The 21,071-nt window shown below is 43.4% G+C and overlaps 1 protein-coding gene across 4 annotated transcripts in view; it reads right to left on the reverse strand.

Annotated features, from left to right (window-relative positions):
• LOC118113587 (growth factor receptor-bound protein 10) overlaps positions 1 to 21,071 on the reverse strand; it is a 67,582-nt gene that overhangs the window by 17,437 nt on the left and 29,074 nt on the right. For 3 of the 4 annotated variants that reach the window (XM_035163439.2, XM_035163440.1, XM_035163438.1), the window contains exon 5: positions 20,106 to 20,244. In XM_035163439.2, the coding sequence (XP_035019330.1) occupies positions 20,106 to 20,244 (139 nt within the window). Of the gene's footprint in view, positions 1 to 238; positions 673 to 20,105; positions 20,245 to 21,071 lie in introns of those variants that run through there. The other variant, XM_047340789.1, reaches the window with a different exon arrangement.

The raw sequence follows: 21,071 nt of genomic DNA on the forward strand, positions 1-21,071 counted from the left end.
CTTGACAAAAAAGACAAGTTGTCTTCAGCCTTCAAGGTATTTACACATTCCATTTCTCGCCCCTGGTTAAACACAGCAGCACTTCAAAGGGAAACGCACTTAAAATGTATTAAAAAAAAGAGCAGGAGGCGAGGAGAGGCAGAGACACATGAGGAGAGATAACAGACAGACAGACAGAGAGAGAGAGAGAGAGAGAGAGAGAGAGAGAGAGAGAGAGAGAGAGAGAGAGAGATCTTACCTCTACGGCCCGCAATAGGCAGCAGTCCGGGGAACACGAAGGCATTTTTTGGACTGAGCCTGGCTCCCCACACACTCACACACCACACACACACACTCAGTCAGTCACCCACAGTCACCAGCACAGAAGCTTGCTGCTCTGCTGCCTTGTCTCCTCCGGATAGAGAGATACAAAATTGGACGCCAACAGTTGACAGTGCTACCTGTCACACAGCCTGGAGTCCGTCAGTCTCTCCAGGCTGCTGCTGGCTCTGTCTATTTGAAAAGAAAAAATAACACTGCCTGCAGTGTGACCTGAAGCTGTGTATGTACAGCTCACAGGACAGAGACACAGAGACAGTCAGCGATCGGATGTTAGCAGGTACAGAACAGTGCTTAGTGCCGGTTCAGTCTGACAACTATCTTTCCTTCTCTCCCTCCCTTCCTCCCTCTCTCTCTCTCTCTCTCTCTCTCTCTCTCTCCCCTCCCTCCTCTCTCTCTCTCTCTCTCTCCCCCTCACAAAGGGTTACAGCCTCAGCCACAGGCTCTGAGGCACACTGAATCAAACCACACGCTCACCGACCAATCATAAGCCTGCAGCAGGCTGATGTAATCATTCCCACACAGACCCAGGCGCGTGCACGCACACACAGAGAAGCACACACACACACACACACACACACACACACACACACACACACACACACACCGGTAGACACACAGTCATGGACAGACACAGCCAACTTTTTCAGACCTCTTGCGAGCTCCCTGCTTCAGTTTCCTTTGCTGAGCTCGAAACCAGAGGCTTCATTTGAGAAGGGTGTGGGGCAGTGAAGAAGAGGAGGAGGAGTAGGAGGAGAAATAGGAAGAGGGAAGGAAGGGGTAGAAAAGTTTGCCACTTCTCTCGCTTCCAAAATGTCCGGCGGGTTTCACAAGAGGGTTATTTGGCTTGTAGGATTTTCTTTGCGTCTTCTCCTCTCTTTTCCTCTCCCTCCCATCCTCCCTTCTTCACTTCCTCCTTCTCTCTCTCCTTCCCTCCCTCCCTCCCTGTGGCTTAACTATGAACTCTGCAGTCTCTCTCTGCCTCTCGCAGCAGTAACAAGACTCATTACAGAGCAAATGAAATGAAACAAACCTGGAGCACTCCAACCTTCTCCTCCTCCCCTGGTGGCTAGTCTTGTGCCAACATTCTTTCTCTCTGAAGAACAAAAAAATCCGGGAGACTTTTGCACGCACACACGCATACACACACATACACACACATGCACACACTTCTCCTTTTAACTCAGATATTTAATACGGCATCAGACGGACAAAAGCCTTGACACACCCCGTCTGGGAGAGGTGAGAACAGCTTTATGCTCTCCTTCAAGCAGCTTCTTTTATTTTTCTACTTCTTTTTTGGAGGGGAAGTGTGTGTGTGCATGTGCGCACGTACATGCGTGTATGAAGTGCAATCCAGGAATATGCACGGTTTCGGAGAAACAGGGAGGAAATAGTGATAAAAATCAGAGCGGTCACAAAAAAAAAAAGATACAACTTAATTTACTACAGTGGCCAACTTTGGGGAGGGGGTGGAGGGTGGGACAGGGGGGAGTTTGCAGCTGGGGGAGGGGAGAGCGAGAGAGAAGTGTGTGTGATTGCACATGCACACAGGCTCATACGTGGGTGTGTGCAAGGGACAGGGAGAAAGAGGAGACAGACGGACGAGAGAAGTGAAGGGAAAAGGAGGAATGGAGCAGAGGGGAGAGAGAGAGAGAGAGAGAGAGAGAGAGAGAGAGAGGGTGCGCGAGACTGTCTGGTGACACAGTGCAGCAGAATGTGTAGTATGAATGCTTTCTACTGTCTAACTACATATCTACCCCTGCACAGCTGTCTTCCTCCCCCCTCCCCCTCTCCATGCCACTGCACTCACACGCTCACGCAGACTGAGACACACACCCTTGTCTACGTCACAGTTAGTCAGCCGGAGGGGGAAAGCCCCAATAAGGCTGCACGGATCACCCATGCTGCAATACAGGTTTTGGTGTAATTGGAAGAGGTGGTCGTTCCACAAGTTTCAGCCCCTGTTGACAATCAATTTGTTCTGAAGTTTCTGGGATAAAATCTGACTTTTTAAAAAATGTCTGGTTGACAGGAAAAGACAATCCAATGTCACGGCCTCTGTTGTGTAGTCGTTTTAGACAAGAACGAGGAGCCGGGAAAACCGCATGTTTGCCAACGGTGTAACAAAGTCAACAGGACTTGTGTGTACATAATGCACAAGTGGTGACAAAAAACTAATGCTGGGAAAGCTTGTCAGGTGGAGGGAGCTTGAGGAGAAACATTAATCAGCTGGTGGGAATAATAGCATCAGGAGAGAAGCATCTTGGACTGTGTCTGGTGATTTTAACCTTCAGATGATGCAAATCAGCTGAGAGCGTGTGTGACTTCAAAGCTCGACCTGAACTGATGCAATACTCAGTTTTTTGATGACTGCCATTGGCTGCGCTCACACGCAAACAAATCAAATGACCAAATGTGGAAAAAATTGGGTCGGGAGCAGGTCCTTCAGTCACTTTGGAAAGCTTATCCTGAAGATGGGTGATACCACAAGACATGAGACATGTGGAGCAGAAGAATGAGAAAGCAAAGTAACGGATATGACAGAGTGACACACTTCAAATGACCTACTCTACTTCTCTGTCTTCTTCTGAAGAAATAGAGAGAGCATAAAAAAAGAGGTACAGGAAGAGGTGGGAAGGAAGGAAGAAAGGAAGGAGTAAAGAAAGAGAAATAGAGAGAGAGAGAGAAAGAAAGAAAGCAAAAAAAAAGGCAAGAAATTTGTTTTTATCTTCCTCTAATACTTTTCACTGTGTCCTTATTTGAATGGAGGAGCATAGTAGTGGCCTCTGAACCTCTGATGACTCAGGTCTGATAACTGCCATGTGATGTAATCCCCGCGGCACGCACGCACGCACGCACACACGCACACACACACACACACACACACACACACACACACACACACCATGACTGCTACTTGCCTAACTCGAAACCTAACCTTAAAAATGTCTTCACCTTAAATTGTAATGCTTTATCATTGTAATAGTAACAAACATGCTTTTTGGTCCCCCCCCCCCACACACACACGTTTGTACAGCTGTCTTAGTGAGGACACTCATTGGCATAATGCATTCCCTAGACCCTAACCCTAACCATCCAACTAAATGCCTAACCCTAACCCTTAACCTAAACTTATTTCTAACCCTAACCTAAAACCAAGTCTTAACCCACAAACAGTCCATTAAAGGGGGGTCACAAAGTGAGGACCGGCCAAAAGGTCATCACTTTCCCTAAATGTCCTCACTCAGTTGGTTGTAGACTCAAACTGGTCCTCACAAAGATAGCTGTACAAGAGCACACACACACACACACACAGGCATCCAGATGTGCTCATTCACGCATGCACATCCTGAGACACACACTTTGCAGCATATGCTACATATTTCACATTGTGTGTATTACGTTTTCTGCACGCAACACACACACACACACACACACACACACACACACACACACACACACACACACACACACACACACACACACACACACACACACACACACAAAACAAGACGACTCGACAGAAACTAGACTGACAAAAAGAAAGTAAACTGCCCTGTATGAGGACAAGCTTTGTGCGAACTGAAGTATGTACACAAGCATGTGTGTGCTCGCCCAGCAGCTCACACGCATCCACACATCCATCTGACTGAGAACTGGCTGCTGGTCTATAAATAGTTCCACTGGTGTTACGTAGGAATTACAAGCCATTACATCAGATCGGAGTTACTGTGGCAGACTGCAATTCTAAAAGACTATTAGTCATTGGGCGTACGAGCTGGCACACACATTAGGATCCATTATGTGTGGGCCATGTACTTGAAAAGTACTTGAAAAAGGACAGGCACCATAGATAACCGTTGAACCGCAGAGGCAAAGCATCATGAAAAAGAAAACTTAACGCTGAACAGCATGGCCAACATCTTAATTGTAAATTCACCAATGATGCCAGCTCCCAGTTGAACTCCTGGAATACTCACGCTGTGGGGAAGTTTTTTCAGATGAACTCAGGCAGGGACTTTCCTGCCCTGGGTTGAGCTGTGTACAAATATGGCTCACACTAACCTTAACCACAACCCTTAAATCAACCGTAACCGTTGAGATCCTCCACATCTGTGAGGGAAAATAGCACTGCTGTAATACTGGTAGTAGAGTTCACACTCAATTTAACAAACTGAATACTCAAGGAGGGAGGAAGCTGAATTGTAAGCTTCGGTAAATTCACTGTATGATCAAGCTTCATGGTTTTAAGACTTCATGACTTGCAAGACTTCAGGGTTTGAAAGATCTTGTCTGTATAGAAATTTACCTGATAGAGCCTGACCAATTTATCAGTTGGCCAATAATAGTCTCAACTCAATTTCTTTGTAACAACAACATCTTAAGAACCATACCAATTTTTTAAAATATCATATAATTCAACATAATTTTTATTTTTTATTTTCTTGATTCAAGTTCTTAATATTTGGTCATATTTGTGTTTTCCTTTTCATTTATAAAAAAAAATCATGATTATTACACAGTAAAATATCAAGCCTCAATTACTTTGTCCTAAGGGTTGGATGATAACGACCATTGCCAACTTAAAACAAAATATTTAACATAAAAACATTTGTTAAATTTCTTAATTCTAGTTCCATATATTTGCTCATGTTTTTGTTGTGTTTGTAATTTAAAAAAAAATATATGGGCCGATATTTGAGTACCCCAATTTTTTACTTCCTGATAATGGTATTCACATTTGCATTCCCCTCAATGAGTAGCCTCTTTAAAGCCCCTCTGACTGTACTGGGGTGCTGTGTGTGGCCCAGGCCACCCCTGGAAAATGACAGCCGGGTGATGAGATGGAGACACAAAAAACCTGAATGAGTCCTGGACAATTGTCCATCCCCGCTCAGCGCCTGTAGTCAGCAGGAGTGGGTGGCAACAGCCAAGACAACTCTGCTGACTCATGAGGAAGGGACCGTGAACCGTCCCTTGTCATCCAATTACAGCGTCAAATTAAGACCCAAGACACAGAGGCCTATCTGGGCTCAGCGAAGCAAAAGAAGACAGAGAGGGATTTACTGGTAATAGTGAAAGAGGGAGCGGGGAACGAAGGAATGGAGGGGGTAGGAGAGAGGGACGGATGTATAGAGAGATGTATAGAGAGAAACGTAGGAGGAGAAGACTCCCAGCACACACTGACAATACAAAGTCATGTACAGTGGCAGGCTGCCATCTCTGCCACTGTGCAGCCATGCATCAGACCATACACTGTATATCGGGCAGTTAGTTAGTCCACAGAGACGCCTCTGTCGGTAAACAATGGAGACTTAACACCAATTCAGGCTCAGAAAGTTGAGGGTTGGAAGATTCTGGAGATGAGCCAGGTCAAATTTAATTAGCAGTGCAGTTTAGGCAGCACAAATTTAGGTCAAGCCATAAATAAAATTAAACCTACGCATCTATGAGACCAGGAACATATTAGGAATCTCAGAGGCAGAGGCCAAATGGTCAGATTATGGACCATCCTTTGGTGTGAAAAGATTAACACTACAAAATTAAAAGGATACTGGCTTTACCAACACCTCTGATAAACGGGTGACCACAATTTCTGGATCAAATTTTGTTCAAAGCAGTCTTTTCAAAATGTTTCAAAGTAAATATCCCATTTAAAAGCTGTCCTATCTCCCTATTCATTCATTCCTGTTTGATTCATGTAATGTGAATTACATACTAAGTAATTCACGTTGGTTAAAAGATAAACCACATCCTTGTTTAATAAAACTAGATTTGCACATGCAACACCCTACGGAAAGGCCATTTATACCAGCTTATGATGATGTAATAACCGTGCCACCTCTATTTATTGTGGCTACCTGCTGAGAAACACCCCGCACGGAGCCAAATATTTTACCAAAGGAGTAAAGTGGGAGCGGATGCTTAATTGTGCCCCGGGGCCGATTGCCAGCAAAACCCCAGGCAGGAAATGTCCTTTCAGACCACTGCTGATTCGCAGCCATTGTCCAATTACAGCAGGAGGGCAGCGGGAGGAGGGGTGGGGGTGGGTTTGTGATTGTGTAAACAAAGGATGACACTGGCATGATTATGGCAATACACTGAAAATGCTCCACTGGTTGTAGGGAAAGCTGTTGCACTGTGGCCTCATGTGTGAGGAAAAGGTTTAGACGACAAAACCATGATAGTGTGGTCCTCACATTTGTAAATTACACATTTGGTAAAACTTTTAGTTGCCAAGAGCCCAAAATTACTGTCCTCACAAGACATTTGAAATTATTCTGTGATTCAATGATAAAACTACTGTATTAGAATACAATAAAGTTATTGAATAATAGTATTGACAGAAGAACGCTTGAGTTTAACTCCATTTAAGTTATAATGAGCAACTTCTCTGCATTAAAATGTAAAAAAAACTACTGTATGTTATTTATTTTTACATTTTAAAAGCTATCAGTACTCTAGATCTGCCTGATTATTTTGACCAAGATCCCAGATTTAATTCCTGGGAAAAGGGATTAACGCCCTATACCGCAATGTTAAAGAAAGTTTTTTTTTAAATTCCCGGATTTGCACCCACATTCTTGGTTATACTTTGACTTGTACCACATCCTTTCACCACAAGTTCTTTGGAAATCTGTCCTGATTTTTTTATTCCTTAGCAGAGGAAAGTAACACAACAATTTCCAAACCTTGAGAAATCAGGTTTTTAAGGTAACGGTAACAGTTTCATAAAGTTGCCCGTCAATGAGGTCATATCCTCCTTGGGATCGTTTTTACATATAAATTTCAAATATTCATATTTTAGTGACTGGATGCCTGGATCTTATGTTATTAGAGAAACGAGCTGAGTAGATGTTCACAGCAGCTCTTGCAGGAGATAAATGACACATTGTGCACTTCAGGGAAAACATCTACAGGTCGGTGTGTCCCCTGAGTAATACAAGCGGACTCATCTCTGCATCACAGGCAACTATAAACAATCATTTTCCATCCAGAGGAATCACAGTATGTGCCACAGTTCAGTACAAACTGTCCTCAATGACACCAAGTTTGCTCTGGAGATCTCCGCGTCTTCTGTCCCTCTCTCTCTCTTTCTACTGACTGGATCCTTATTTCTTCTTTTGATCAAGGTCTTTTTTATTTTCAAAATACATTACCAAAACATATAGAAGTTGACTGCTAGTTCCTGTCCATCGCCCCAGAATGCCCCCCTCCCCCAAAATACTGGGCCACGATTAAATGATCGTATTGCCAGACATCCATGAAACAACACTTACATAAATACAAAAATGTATGTTTTTCAAGTGAGGGGAAAATAAACACATACTTCTAACAGCATGATAAAAAAGAACACTAAAGATTCCTTTTCTCGTCCTCCAGTACTAGTTGCACTTTGTCCGTGACAGATTCATTTCAAACTTTCAAAAAATCCACATATTAACAGAAAGGGTGCCATGTGATGAAATATCATTTAAAAAGCGTTCATAACTGTAACACATTTAATTCAAACAGGGCAGCTTTTTTTATTATCGTAAATTTTTCTATCCTCCAGCTTTGTCTTCTTATACCTCCCTCTTTTCCTGCGTTTTTACAGCAGCCGCTTCAGAAATCTGAGCTGTCCTACTTTCCCAGAGAGAGAGGGAGAGAGAGCGAGCGAGAGACTGAGGACAGGGGGAAGGCAGCGAGAGAGAGAGAGAGAGAGAGACGGAGATGCAGTCTCTATGACCTACATGAGTCCAACAGCTCTGCTCAGCTTTGGCCAGATGAAATGCCTGCAGGCAGCAACACATTGCTCTCTTTGTGAAACACATGGGCACAAACAGACCAGGACATGTGTGTACACCTGTATGCACACAATTATGCATGTGCACGCATGCGAGCGAACGAAAACATACACTCAAAATGACAAAAAAGTTGTGTTATACTTCTGAGTAGTTCGTCATTCACTAAACCTGAAACTGTCATGGTACAGTCCTTTGCAGTGATTTGCCACTAGAGAGACACACCGACGTGCACACACATACACACACACACACAGACATGTTTGATGCTCTGACAATATAAAACACAGAGACAGTGATGGAGCAGAGAGCAAGCGCTATCAGGGATTAACATTAGCTGCAGGAGTAATGGGATCTTGCCCTATTAGCCGGGTGAAAGTTGTGGCTTCTAATCTTACACCGCTCTGCCCTCTGGGACGAGGAGTGAAGGATGGACCATTAAAAAGGTGAATCATACCCCTATAGTGCCTGTATGGGTGGTCCAGTCACGCTCCCACGGTCAGACATTTATTTAGTTCAATTTAATACAGAAATAAACCACGTACAGGATGAATTATTAACCATTTTCTAATATTTAGGGCTTGTGGTTTACTTCCATTACCTCAATGAACAATATAAAATGCCTCGATTGGGATCCCCCTCATAAATCTATCACTAAAATATGAACTGTGGTGACATAATTTAATGCTGGGATGAAAAACGAACCTATACATTTATATATCTACTCTATTTACTCGACATTCCGCCCTGATTGCTTTATTGATTATCTGGTGTGATTTAAGCTACTTTTGGAGTCTGTACCTGCTCTTGTTTGTTTCCTGGTGCCCTCAGTTTCAATTATCTATCAGTTATATTTACTTGAAGAACAATGTGCACTGTGAACACCCTTGACGGCTGATCACTACATTCAGATGCAGTCTCTTGGTCAACAACCCCTCAACTGTAGTTTTTAGTGACCTTTACAATGCAAAACAAGAGTGTCCAATCCTAGAATATCACGCTTAAACTCAACCGAACATGTAAAAAAAAAAAAAACATGGGACATTAAAACTTTCAGCTCTGTTGCTAGGCAACATAAATAAGGATGGGACTAGTTTACTAGATCACGGAAAGCCTCCTTAGACCAGACCGCATCGTTTCGGTTCACCCTTTGTGGTCTACGCTGCCTCTGGGGGACGCGGTATCTGTGGGCCAGGTAGACGGTGTCTTGCAAAGGACGATGCCCCTGAATTGAGACATAGCTATTGTGTTTATAAACTGCTGCTTTTTCATATGCTCAGGGCAAGTTCAGTTCTCTACTACATGCTACAGTGTAGGCAGTGGATGTTAGATGCAAATGCAGCTGTGACTCTGACCTATTTTATACAAGGAAGCATGTAATTGAATTTAGCATATAACAGGATCATCCTAATACTAGGGACTTTTGTATTTAGCTCATTTTGCATTTTATAAGCAACGCTATTGTTTATATTCAAACTCACAAACAAGGTTTCACATAACCACAATCGTCTGTTTGCATGAGCTATGAGATGCTGATCTGTTTCCATGTGTCTTTGTCCAGTGGCAACCGAGCCATTACCTTCCTCACCTGCCTTATCATTCAGCAACAGGCCGTGTGTATTTGTGTGCCTGCTTGTGTGTGTGCAGGCGTGTCTCGGTGTGGCAGTAGCAGGTCTAGCTAGCAGGTCGAGGCATGTTTTCATTTAGCGGGCGATGGGATAAATATGGCCCTGACACATGAGATGTTCCAGACTCAACCACAACCTGCCTGGCTCTCCTCCAGGTAGCATTTGTTCTGCAGCAGCAGAACAATTTGTATTTCACGGCACAGAATGCTGCAAATCCAATCAGTGCCCCAACGCAATGTGTGTATCTGTGTGTGTGAGAGCGAGAGAGTGAGCATGGACATGTATGTTGACAAAGGGTTACTGTACAGCCTGCATGCTCTCCCTACTTCTGCCACAAAGAGCATCAGATAACATGCAAATGAGTGTGTGTGTGTGTGTGTGTGTGTGTGTGTGTGTGTGTGTGTGTGCATCCCAGGGAGGGAGAGAGAGAGAGAGAGAGAAAGAGAGAGAGTTTCTGCACATTGGGTTTAGAGCCTAGATATAATTTTAGGAATAATGATCCAGGCCTGCATGCATCAAATACACACACATGCACACACGCGTGCACGCACAAGCTCAATGAAGAATCCAGTTTGAGCGCATTATTTATTTTCACATGAATTACAAATAATTCCAAAGACAAAAACAACCCAAGTGTTATTAACAGTCTAAATCACACACATGCACCCACAGGTTTGTGCAGCTATCCTCATTAGGACAGTCCATTAACTTCCATTCCTTGTGGACAGCCTAAACAAATCCTTATCCATAACGTTAACCATGACCAGTTTAAACCTAACCTAACCACAATTCATTTCTAATCACTAACCAATACAGGACCTCAGGATTAATGTTTAGTTTCATTAGGACCAGGCTTTGGTCCCCATGAAGTCTAGTGGTCCTGACAAGATCAGTGTTTATGCTGGAAAAAGTCCTAAAGAGGTAAAAAAAAAAAAAAAGCAGCTCTACAAAGAGCTAAACATACAAGTGTGAATAGTTAGTGATTGCTCAACAAGTGTCTGTGTATATTTGTGTGTTCCCTGTTGCACTTTAAGATCCATTTAAATGGAGTCTGGCTGCTGGAAGAGTGAGCCAGCAGATTTCTGGCGCTGTGTCACCTTTGATCTCTGAACAGTGCAGCCTGCAGAACACATCAGCAGTACAATGAGAAGCAGAACACACACACACACACACACACACACACACACACGCACACGCACACGCACACACACACAGCTTATTCTTAACTTAACCCCATACATACATTACACACATGGACAATACACCAAACTGAACCTCCTCACAAGAACACCCTGAATTGTTTTAAACACTAAACACACACACACACACACACACACACACACACATGCACAGACCCACAGATGTTCCCACACATTGAGGCCAACAGTTTGGGCATCGACAGCATTCCATTCTGCTTTTCCGTTTACAGTGGAAAAATCTGCCCTTTGACCTGGAGTAATTCCAACATTCAGGAAGGAGGCAGCCAGGGAATGCCATGCTTCAACACTAAGAGAGTGAGAGGAGGGGTGGTTCGATGCTCATCGTGCATGTAGCGGGTGTTTCTAGTTTAAATCCTGCTGCCTTCTTTTCAGCAACCACAGTAGATGCTTCAAGAGTTTATTAATTACGTTAATGCCGCTTTGTTACATTGAAATTTCTTTGGTACGTAAAGGTTTAAGATTGTGTTTCTTAGAGATCACTAGGCAGTGAGGAGATTTTGCTTTTTGAAGCGGCTCTGATTTTGTATTATCTATGGATCAAATGTGTGCGTGTAAAGTGAATGGGTCCCTCAAAGTGAAGATCACGGGCAGAACATAAAATGGTATTCAGTAGAGTACAGGCCTGTACATACCAACAGTCGCCCAGTTATTTTCTCTCCACAGTCACAAATGCTTGTACGTTGTGGGAACTGTTTGGTTTCTGTATACTTTCTTAAGGTCTCCATACACTATGTAGAGTGTCTTGAGATGGTGTATGTTGTCATTTGGTGCTAAACAAAAAAATGTAACTGAACCAACACATCCACACTCATTACTATCAACTTCCTGAACCAACACATCCACACTCATTGCTATCAACTTCCTGAACCAACACATCCACACTCATTGATATCAACTTCCTGAACCAACACATCCACACTCATTGATATCAACTTCCTGAACCAACACATCCACACTCATTGATATCAACTTCCTGAACCAACACATCCACACTCATTGATATCAACTTCCTGAACCAACACATCCACACTCATTGATATCAACTTCCTGAACCAGGAATCAAGATCATCAAGATTGGCACATTATTCTTTGAGAAATAAAGGAAAATGTTGAAAAACGTCTTATCTCGCAATGTTCAAAAAAGAAAAGCGGTCAAGGATCCGCCCCCTGATCCGGATCCGCACCAGAATTTAATGGTCTATTTATTTTCCTTCCACCAAGTTGTATTTGCATAATCGTAGTGACTATCAGGCAAGCAAACCTACTAAAAGGACAATCTGAGAGCACATACCTCTGACAAGGACAGGGCCCTATCTCTCAATGTTTAAGAATTTAATCAGTTCCAAAAACATATGGGTTCTTCCTTGCTTCCCCAGCCTTCCGCTAAGTATAAATAAAATCGGTTTAGCAGTTCTTGCTTAATCCTGCTTCAGACAGACAGACAAACAGAAATGAAAACATAACCTCCTTGATGGAGGTCATTATCACCTGACTCTACCCTCACCTCTACACGTGTCTAAGTTTCTTTCAGCAAACTGTCATGAGTTCACAGATATTTTTGACTGCAGCAGATGGCTGCTTTCTGCAAAATCATTCTTTGACATCCTTTGCCAAAAATATCAATGAATGCATGTTGAAATTTAAGCTTTAAGTTTCTCTGTTTAGCGACTGGATGGTTTGTGAGAGCTACTGATGCCAAATCCACGGCGCCTCACATTTTCCCACACAGCAGTGTTCGTGGACTGGGGACATGATGGGGGGGAAAAAAGCTTCTTAGTCATGTGAAGTTATATTTGGAAAATAAATTCTTATCAGATTTCTTTCAGCTGCTGGGGCAGAATATCATTATGACTAAGTGTATGTGCAACATTGATATTCTGCAGCGTATCTGCAGCACTGATAATGATAGGAGTCTCGTCAGCAGCTTGTACGATGCTGAAAGGCACAGGGAGACTTGCTGTCTGTTTCATCACGGACTGCACCACACCATCTATGGTATGCATTTCTGGGCCATCATGAGTAATTGGATAAAAGCTAACATCATAGCTCCTCATCATATACTCACTTTACTACATTTCAGTCAAACTCAAGCCCCGGAGTAATGGTTTTAACATTCAGACTCGTTTCTAAAACAGGTTGCATGATTTCAACAAGCTGTGAGGCTGCCGGGAGGCTGCTGAGCTCATCATTTAAATTATACTTCAGTACAGAACACTCGATTCTGGCAGCATTCACAAAATGCTTTTTTGATAAGTGGGTGTCACAGCTTTGAAGTCTGGCTGACTCAACTGGAGGCAAAGTCATGCTGAGAGAGAGAGGGAGAGAGAGATTGAGGGAGGGAAGGTGAGAGATAGAGAGGGAGGTGTAAGGAGGAGTGAGCGGGGGTGGAAAGGTGATCAGCACCATCATCATTAGAGTAAATGTTAAAGATCCCTTCTGGGACACTGTGTCACAGCAGTTCCCATGAATATAATCCTGATGAGAAATAGACAGTAAAGGATACTGAGGTGATCTCACCTGCCGAACATGTTGAAAGACCAAAGGCTGAATATAAAGATGGATGACATGACAGCTATACGCAAAGGTATAAGCATCTTGATGCAGTATAAGTCATAAACCCTGCCTCCTCCATGTTAGTTAATGGGATATGGACCAAACTAAAAAGTCAAAGTACGTCAAATGTTTTTTTTCTAAAAGTGTTTGTGTCATTTAAGGTCGTTCTTATCACACTGATGTACACTCACCGGCCACTTTATCAGGCACACCTGTTCAATTGCTTGTTAACACAAATAGCTAATCAGCCAATCACATGGCAGCAACTCAATGCATTTAGGCATCTAGACGTGGTGAAGACGACTTGCTGAAGTTCAAACCGAGCATCAGAATGGGGAAGAAAGGGGATTTAAGTGACTTTGAACGTGGCATGGTTGTTGGTGCCAGACGGGCTGGTCTGAGTATTTCAAAAACTGTTGATCTACTGGGATTTTCACGCACAACCATCTCTTGGGTTTACAGAGAATGGTCAGAAAAAGAGAAAATATCCAGTGAGCGGCAGTTGTGTGGACGAAAATGCCCCTGTTGATGTCAGAGGTCAGAGGAGAATGGGCAGAGTGGTTCGAGATGATAGAAAGGCAACAGTAACTCAAATAACCACTCGTTACAACCAAGGTATGCAGAATACCATCTCTGAATGCACAACACGTCAAACCTTGAAGCAGATGGGCTACAGCAGCAGGAGGACCACACCGGGTGCCACTCCTGTCAGCTAAGAACAGGAAACTGAGGCTACAATTCGCACAGGCTCACCAAAATTGGACAATAGAAGATTGGAAAAACGTTGCCTGGTCTGATGAGTCTCGATTTCAGCTGCGACATTCAGGTGGTAGGGTCAGAATTTGGCGTAAACAACATGAAAGCATGGATTCATCCTGCCTTGTATCAACGGTTCAGGCTGGTGGTGGTGGTGTAATGGTGTGGGTGATATTTTCTTGGCGCACTTTGGGCACCTTAGTACCAATTGAGCATCGTTTAAATGCCACGCCTTGTTGAATCTATGCTACGAACAATTAAGGCAGTTCTGAAGGCAGAAGGGGGTCCAACCCGGTACTAGCAAGGTGTACCTAATAAAGTGGCCGGTGAGTGTATATTCACGTGCTAATTTTACCAGTAAGTTTTGTTTTAGTTTGTTATTTGATGCTATTAAAAATAAACTCTTGATTGCAACTGCACAGACTCCGGCTCCAAATGTGCAGGAGGGCAGCGTTTGTATACGCAGTAATTTAGCATCATTTGTGGATAGTGGGAGGATGTGGAGACACTTTGACAAATGAAAGAAAAAACCTTAAATCATTTATGCAGTGTGAGTATTGTCCATGTTCAAATTCTAATGCACATACTTAAATTAAATCTGCACGCCGATTACGTGCTGCACATATGTCTGAACATGTTAATTCCAGCCATAAACCTAATACGTATAATATTTGCATTACCCTGAATATTTTAAGCTATATCCACTCTCAGTGGTGCTGCGTTTAACAGCAAATGTATAACATAAAGAAGCACAATATTTCTATAACCCTGACTATAACCTAGCTCTCTCCCACTAAGGAATATTATAAAAGACTATTGCATTAATGCTAGAGAGTATAAAGGGCTTAAACCTGCATAATATAGAAAGCTGTTGCATTTTTTTTTTTTGTCAGACTTGTGCAACTGCCCAACACTGCTGGCACCGAGCACCAACAGCCCGTTCACTAACATTATTAGTGCCAACCCAACCTCCGCTGCTTGTCTGGCACCACGCTCTATTTTAGGCGCCTTACTTCATCATGTGTGAATCAGTATTCATCGAGTGAGCTAAACTGTCCCAGAACACACCGTCCTGCGCTGCGGCCGAGCTGAAATGAACGAGAATTTAATTTCAACTGAAACAAGGGGACAAAAGGGTGGAGGGACGACAGCGAAAACCCATGTGACAGACAGAGGGATAAACACCGACAGTCCAAGGCACACAGAGATAGACACACTAATAGGAAGATAATGAAACACAGACTAGAGAGGCAGAGACAGGACGTGGGGATCCTGCCATACCATAGAGCGCAGTGAGCTACAGGACATCCAGTCCAAGTACAGTAAATCCAACAAAATCTGGCAACCCAGTGATCAAATCAGTGTTCCCACACTAGAACGACTGGGGCAGCTATGGGAACAGAGTGTCCAAGTAAGTACATAACAGCACTTTCTATTGCACTACTGAGGACAGGCTGTCAAGAACCTAGACCGAGAAAATTAATGGATATACTGTCTAACTGCCTTGCATTCAAGGCTTCTTATAGGTTTTTCCATTGCACGACATGGATTACACCGGCCCAGCTTCTAGTATTTTCTTAAGTAGTGGTGTGGTTGTACTACCTGCCTTTCGGCCAGCTGGCTGTAAATGGAAAGATGTATGTAGTTTCAGAATTCCATAACACCTGGATTATGTTTGTAGAAACCCTGAGCAGCAACAGGAAGTAGGATGTTTACGGATGTGTGTCCATCTGCACACACTTCCCACATTCCGCATTGAACATGGTGCCAGTGCTCATGGAGGGCAGTTTCCTGGTTTTATGTTATTAATCATCCTGTAGCTCCCAAACCAAACTATTCTGTTTGTTTGGATTGACGCTTATATGATTGATTGATGCTACAAATTAAATCTTCAGTTGATTATACATGCACATGATGGAAACGCATCAGAACACTTCAACAGCATTGCCTGGACAGTATGTCCATTATTTTAACACCCTTTATTTCAGACGTTAGGAGCTGAGGAGACGGCCTGTGCAAGTGGAGTGGAGAAAGAAGGAAGACGGGGAGGGAGAGGGCAGAGAGGGAAAGTGACGTAATCAGGCATCATATGGCCATGTCAAACAGCTTGCCCAGTGAGTCCTGACAGCCCCTGCGCTGCTTCCTCATGCCTCCTGCGCAAAGGCCAAGGAGTGAGGTAAGGAGGAACAGAGGGACACAAGTATGAGAGTCTGTCAGAAAGCGCCCGAAGGTCGGAAAATTCAGTAAACTAAACAGAAATACTTCTCTGCAGTGGGCTGCATGACTGGACTGTGTGGAGGGCAGAGAGATGGGTGGATAGATAGAGACTGACAAAGATAGATAAAGACAGTGAGCACAGATGTTAGGGTCTTAAGAGAGAGTGAGCTGGAAACAATAATGTACCTGCTCACTGTCCCACTTGTCAAACCCGAGACAGATCACCCAGGTCTTCTAGTATCTGAACCACTTACGGGAGGAGTACACATTTGCAAGAGAGCAGCTTTACCACCATTCCTCATTCCTGCGGGACCCCCTGAGACATGTGTGTGTGTGATGGGATTTTTACAGTGGAAATGTGCTAAATTAAATTTCCACTGAAGAACAACCACAATGAGACAAACTTTCCAATGAAATCAACAATGGTTAGACACCTCCAACATTGTAAATAGTTTACAAAACTCCTCCCAAAGATAAACAGGCCCAAAGACAAATACACCCATAAACATGGGAGGATGCACAAGAAGTTAACATGAATGTGTGTGCACTGTAAACACATACAAGGTATTTGGTTTTCAATGGCATTCTCAGCGTCACATCTCCATTAGGTTTGGTGGTGCACACAAAACTTTTTCTTTATATATGGTTTGCCTTGACATGCATCTATCTACTAGTGAAAGAAATGTCTTTATGTGGAATGCATTTCTCAAGAACCATTAGGCTTTTCCGCTTCACACTTGGCATGTGTCAACAGGTGACCAGCACTCTATAGCAGCAGTGGGAGGGACTGATCAGCGTAAGTGACATTGACGATCACATCAACTGCTTCTCCAGTTCGGGGTTCTGCGTAGTGAGCTATGCTTTACTGAACTTGAAAGAACGGGTGAACAGCTCTTTGTGCAGCAGCGGTGGTGGTGGAGCTTCAGGGTTCTGTGGACTGAGTCTCTATTTGCCACGGCTCAATTACTGCAGGTCACTTTTACGGTTTCAGAAACAAAGCTGCCACCAGAATGACTTTACATGTCATTTAGCTGACTCTTTCCAAAGCGACTTCCAATTAGCACATTCAACATCTATGAGGGGCCATCCGGGGGTTCAGCATCTTGCCCAGACATGTTTAGAGTGGGCAGTACACTATTTATTAAGAGGTGGTAAATTGCAAGATGCAGGGAAATACTTCAACACACAATGTGAAAGAATTGACACTTCATTGTGAATTCTGAGTTTGTGATATTAGTGAGTACATTTTTAAGATCTTGTAATTGAACTGGTCAAATTAATCTCATCTCTTACAGTGACTTCAGAAAGTACCCTGACCCCTTCACTTTTTGGATAAAGTTTTGCCCAACACTGGGGCGACGATTCACCTTTGACCTCAACAATGAACAGAAGCATACAGTCAAGAAAACGCTGGAGTAGCCTCTCTGTCATTGTGACTGTCCTTGAGTGGCCCAACCAAAGCTCTGGCTTAAACCCCACAGAGCATCTGTGGAGAGACCTGAACACGACAGTTCACAGATGCTTCCGTCCGATCTGTCGGAGCCTGAAAGTATCTACTAGGAAGAGTGGGATAAACTGTCTGAATCCAGGTGTGTAAAGCTTATAGATACTCAACCCAAGAAGACCAGAAGCTGTAATTGCCGCAAAAGGGTTTCAGTTTGTGATTTTTTATAAATTTGAATAATAAATATTTGTTTTCACTTTATCCTTATGGTTTGAATAAAATTATGAAGTACTCTTTTGTCAGACAGTTATGTTGTTGTCTCTGCTGTATGGTCAATAAAAAAGCTTGATAAAAATGAAGCTTCCTAGAACAGTTTACTATTTTTGGTAGGTATAAGTGTGGAGTGTGTCACACTGGCTTTAAGTCAATTATCCTGGTCAGTTCATTCCTGCTCTCTAACTCAATATTGGAAGCAGGGCTGATTTGATGTGGGGCTATAGCTGCAATAAATATCAAAGGCAGATTTAGCCATTCCAAACTGAGGTGTTTGGTTGAGAAAAGCCAAGTTGATTGCTGATTACTGTAAGATCACAGAAATAATTTACCTTCACCACTAATCTCCGACACCCTTCCCATTCCCCGCTCCACTTCCTGGTCTATACCACATTCTTAACAGGATATCTGAGTCCCGCGACGGTCACCCAGTCGAATAAACTGGTTTTTGAATATTCACCAGACACACTGAGCCAAGGTTATGTCACAGCTAGTAACTCAATGCAAAGCTCATAACCACTTAGTGAGACATTAATCTTTGACTAGATCTACCATATGAATCGGGATTTAACATGCTGTGTTGAATTTACTCCGCAGGTAATAATTCAAGCCCAGAAGGAAGAGGCTTCAAGGCTGACTCCAGCATTAACCAGTTAGAACTTAATTTATGTCACAGATGGTAATTCAAACCCGCAACATTCCGACTCTTTAAGCAGTTACTGGATGCAACTGATTTACCGATTCATCAAGTGATATATGAGATGATGTTTTAAACTAGAGCGGGTCAAATTAAACTCAGACTTGCATTTTGGCGCATAACAACTTGACTGGAAGTGCAGTCTAGGAGACATGACCAGAAGAGGCAAGGATCATAGCCAGGGCTAGGTATTTATGAGAAATAGTCCTCCCTCACATTACTGTAAACTGGTATGTTACTGTAACCAGCGCAGGCAGGCCCCATGTGAAGATCATTAAAAGGGACGATGGAGGGACTCTGACTTCCAGGAACAGACAGGCCAGTCTCTAAATCTTTGTCAACACATGAACACACAAATGCATAGAGGCTCACAGACATGCAGCCATGTGTGCAGGTACACATACAAACACACACACACACACACACACACGTCTGCGCAGCTATCCTCATTAGGACTTTGCATTGACTGCCATTCATTGTGGACAACCTAGTCAAATCCTTATACCTAACATACACCATGACCACTTCATACCTCACCCTGACCTAAACACAATTCACATCTGACCTATAACCTAACCTTTACCAAGAACAAGTTTTCACGCATGAGGACCAGGCTTTGGTCCCCATGAGGTCTACTGGTCCTGACAAGGTCAGTGTTTATAGTGGAAAAGGTCCCTAAAAGGTGGCACAAATGAGTACACACACACACACAAACTGCTCCTCCACTCTTCACCTCATTCTTTTCTCTCAAACAAAGCCACAAACCCACTAGCGCACACACATGCACTGTACAATACAGTACCATCATATGCAAGCAATCAACATGCCTCAGATGGGCAAAACATGGGGACAGATGTAGAGCAAAAAAGAAAAATTCCTAACTGCTTATGTCTAACACAGCGCTGACCACTAAAAACAGCTGATTTACGATATTCAAAATCTGCATCCACCAAAATAAGTCGCTCGAGTCACACATGTCTCGGTTATCAGCATAACATAAAAGTAAATCAACATCAGCAGATGTCTCATATCCTGTTTTTCAAAAGGGAGAAAACATCTGATGATGCTCTCCCATAATGTATGAGGGACAGAGTTTTGGATTTAGTTCCGCCACACTAAATTATAATAATGTTTCCCCCCTCTGAATCCCTGAAAAGCCAAAGTTTCTGAAGAGAGATGAAGCTCCAGCACTGCGGTGTGTCTTTGACTTACATAATTGTCAGTGGTGGGTTCGTCGGGAGGTAGAGACCCTGGACTGAGGACAGGTGAGCTTGCTGGACTGCAGAGCTCGGGGAAGGGGTTCGGGATGGCCGGGAGAGACGATGTCCTCAGCTCCTCCTCCTGCAACCTCCTGAACAATGGAAACGGGACAAAGGCACAGTACGGTGATGGGTTGGTGGCTCAATGCATTGTGGTATCAGCTTGTGTTTGCCAACTATCCACACATCATTTGCCCTGGAACAGCCTCTCAAAAAGTGAAATGAGAGAACTTTTGAAATGAGACGTGCTGACACGTGGAATATGTGCGGGGGAGAGTTAGAATTAATAAAGCATTGCTGTACAGTATCCAGGCTCATGTCTGTTTCTGTCTGATCTAGCCGTAATGAACAGTCTCCCGGCAAGTGGAAATCACAGACCCCTGCAGCCTGCTAGCACATTTTCTGCAATATTTATCACGTATAAATATTGAATCAAGACATCACTTTAAAGCTGTTTTTTTAATTAGGCACATACAGTGTAAGCTTGTGGCCGGGAGGAGGGGGAGTGATGATTTGACAGTTGAAGATAAACTTTTCAGGAATCAGTCATATATTAAAAATGAGCAGGTCAGTTTGTGAGATTCTAGCTCCAGAGTGAGATTAGACAATCAGTGCACAAGAATCGCTCTCTTCGTCTCTTTCTCTGTCAAATTCATTCTCTCTGTAGAACCCAGCGAGTTCAAAAGGGAACGGGCCTTTTGATGTCGTCCCATCTGAGTTTGTGAACAGGGTTATCCAGAGGTCAGGCTTGAATAACAAGAACTTCGGGACCCCCCGTCTGTGTGTATGCGTTTGAGAGGGAGAGCTCATAAGACAGAAATACTCCATTAACTGATTACCCCTCCTCCGTTTCTATCAAATACTCACAAGGTGAATAATAGGAGCTGACACCAGTTCTGCTGTGAGTGCCTGTTTGTGT

Source organism: Hippoglossus stenolepis, chromosome 8, assembly GCF_022539355.2.
Source record: "Hippoglossus stenolepis isolate QCI-W04-F060 chromosome 8, HSTE1.2, whole genome shotgun sequence".
Classification (NCBI taxonomy): domain Eukaryota; kingdom Metazoa; phylum Chordata; class Actinopteri; order Pleuronectiformes; family Pleuronectidae; genus Hippoglossus; species Hippoglossus stenolepis.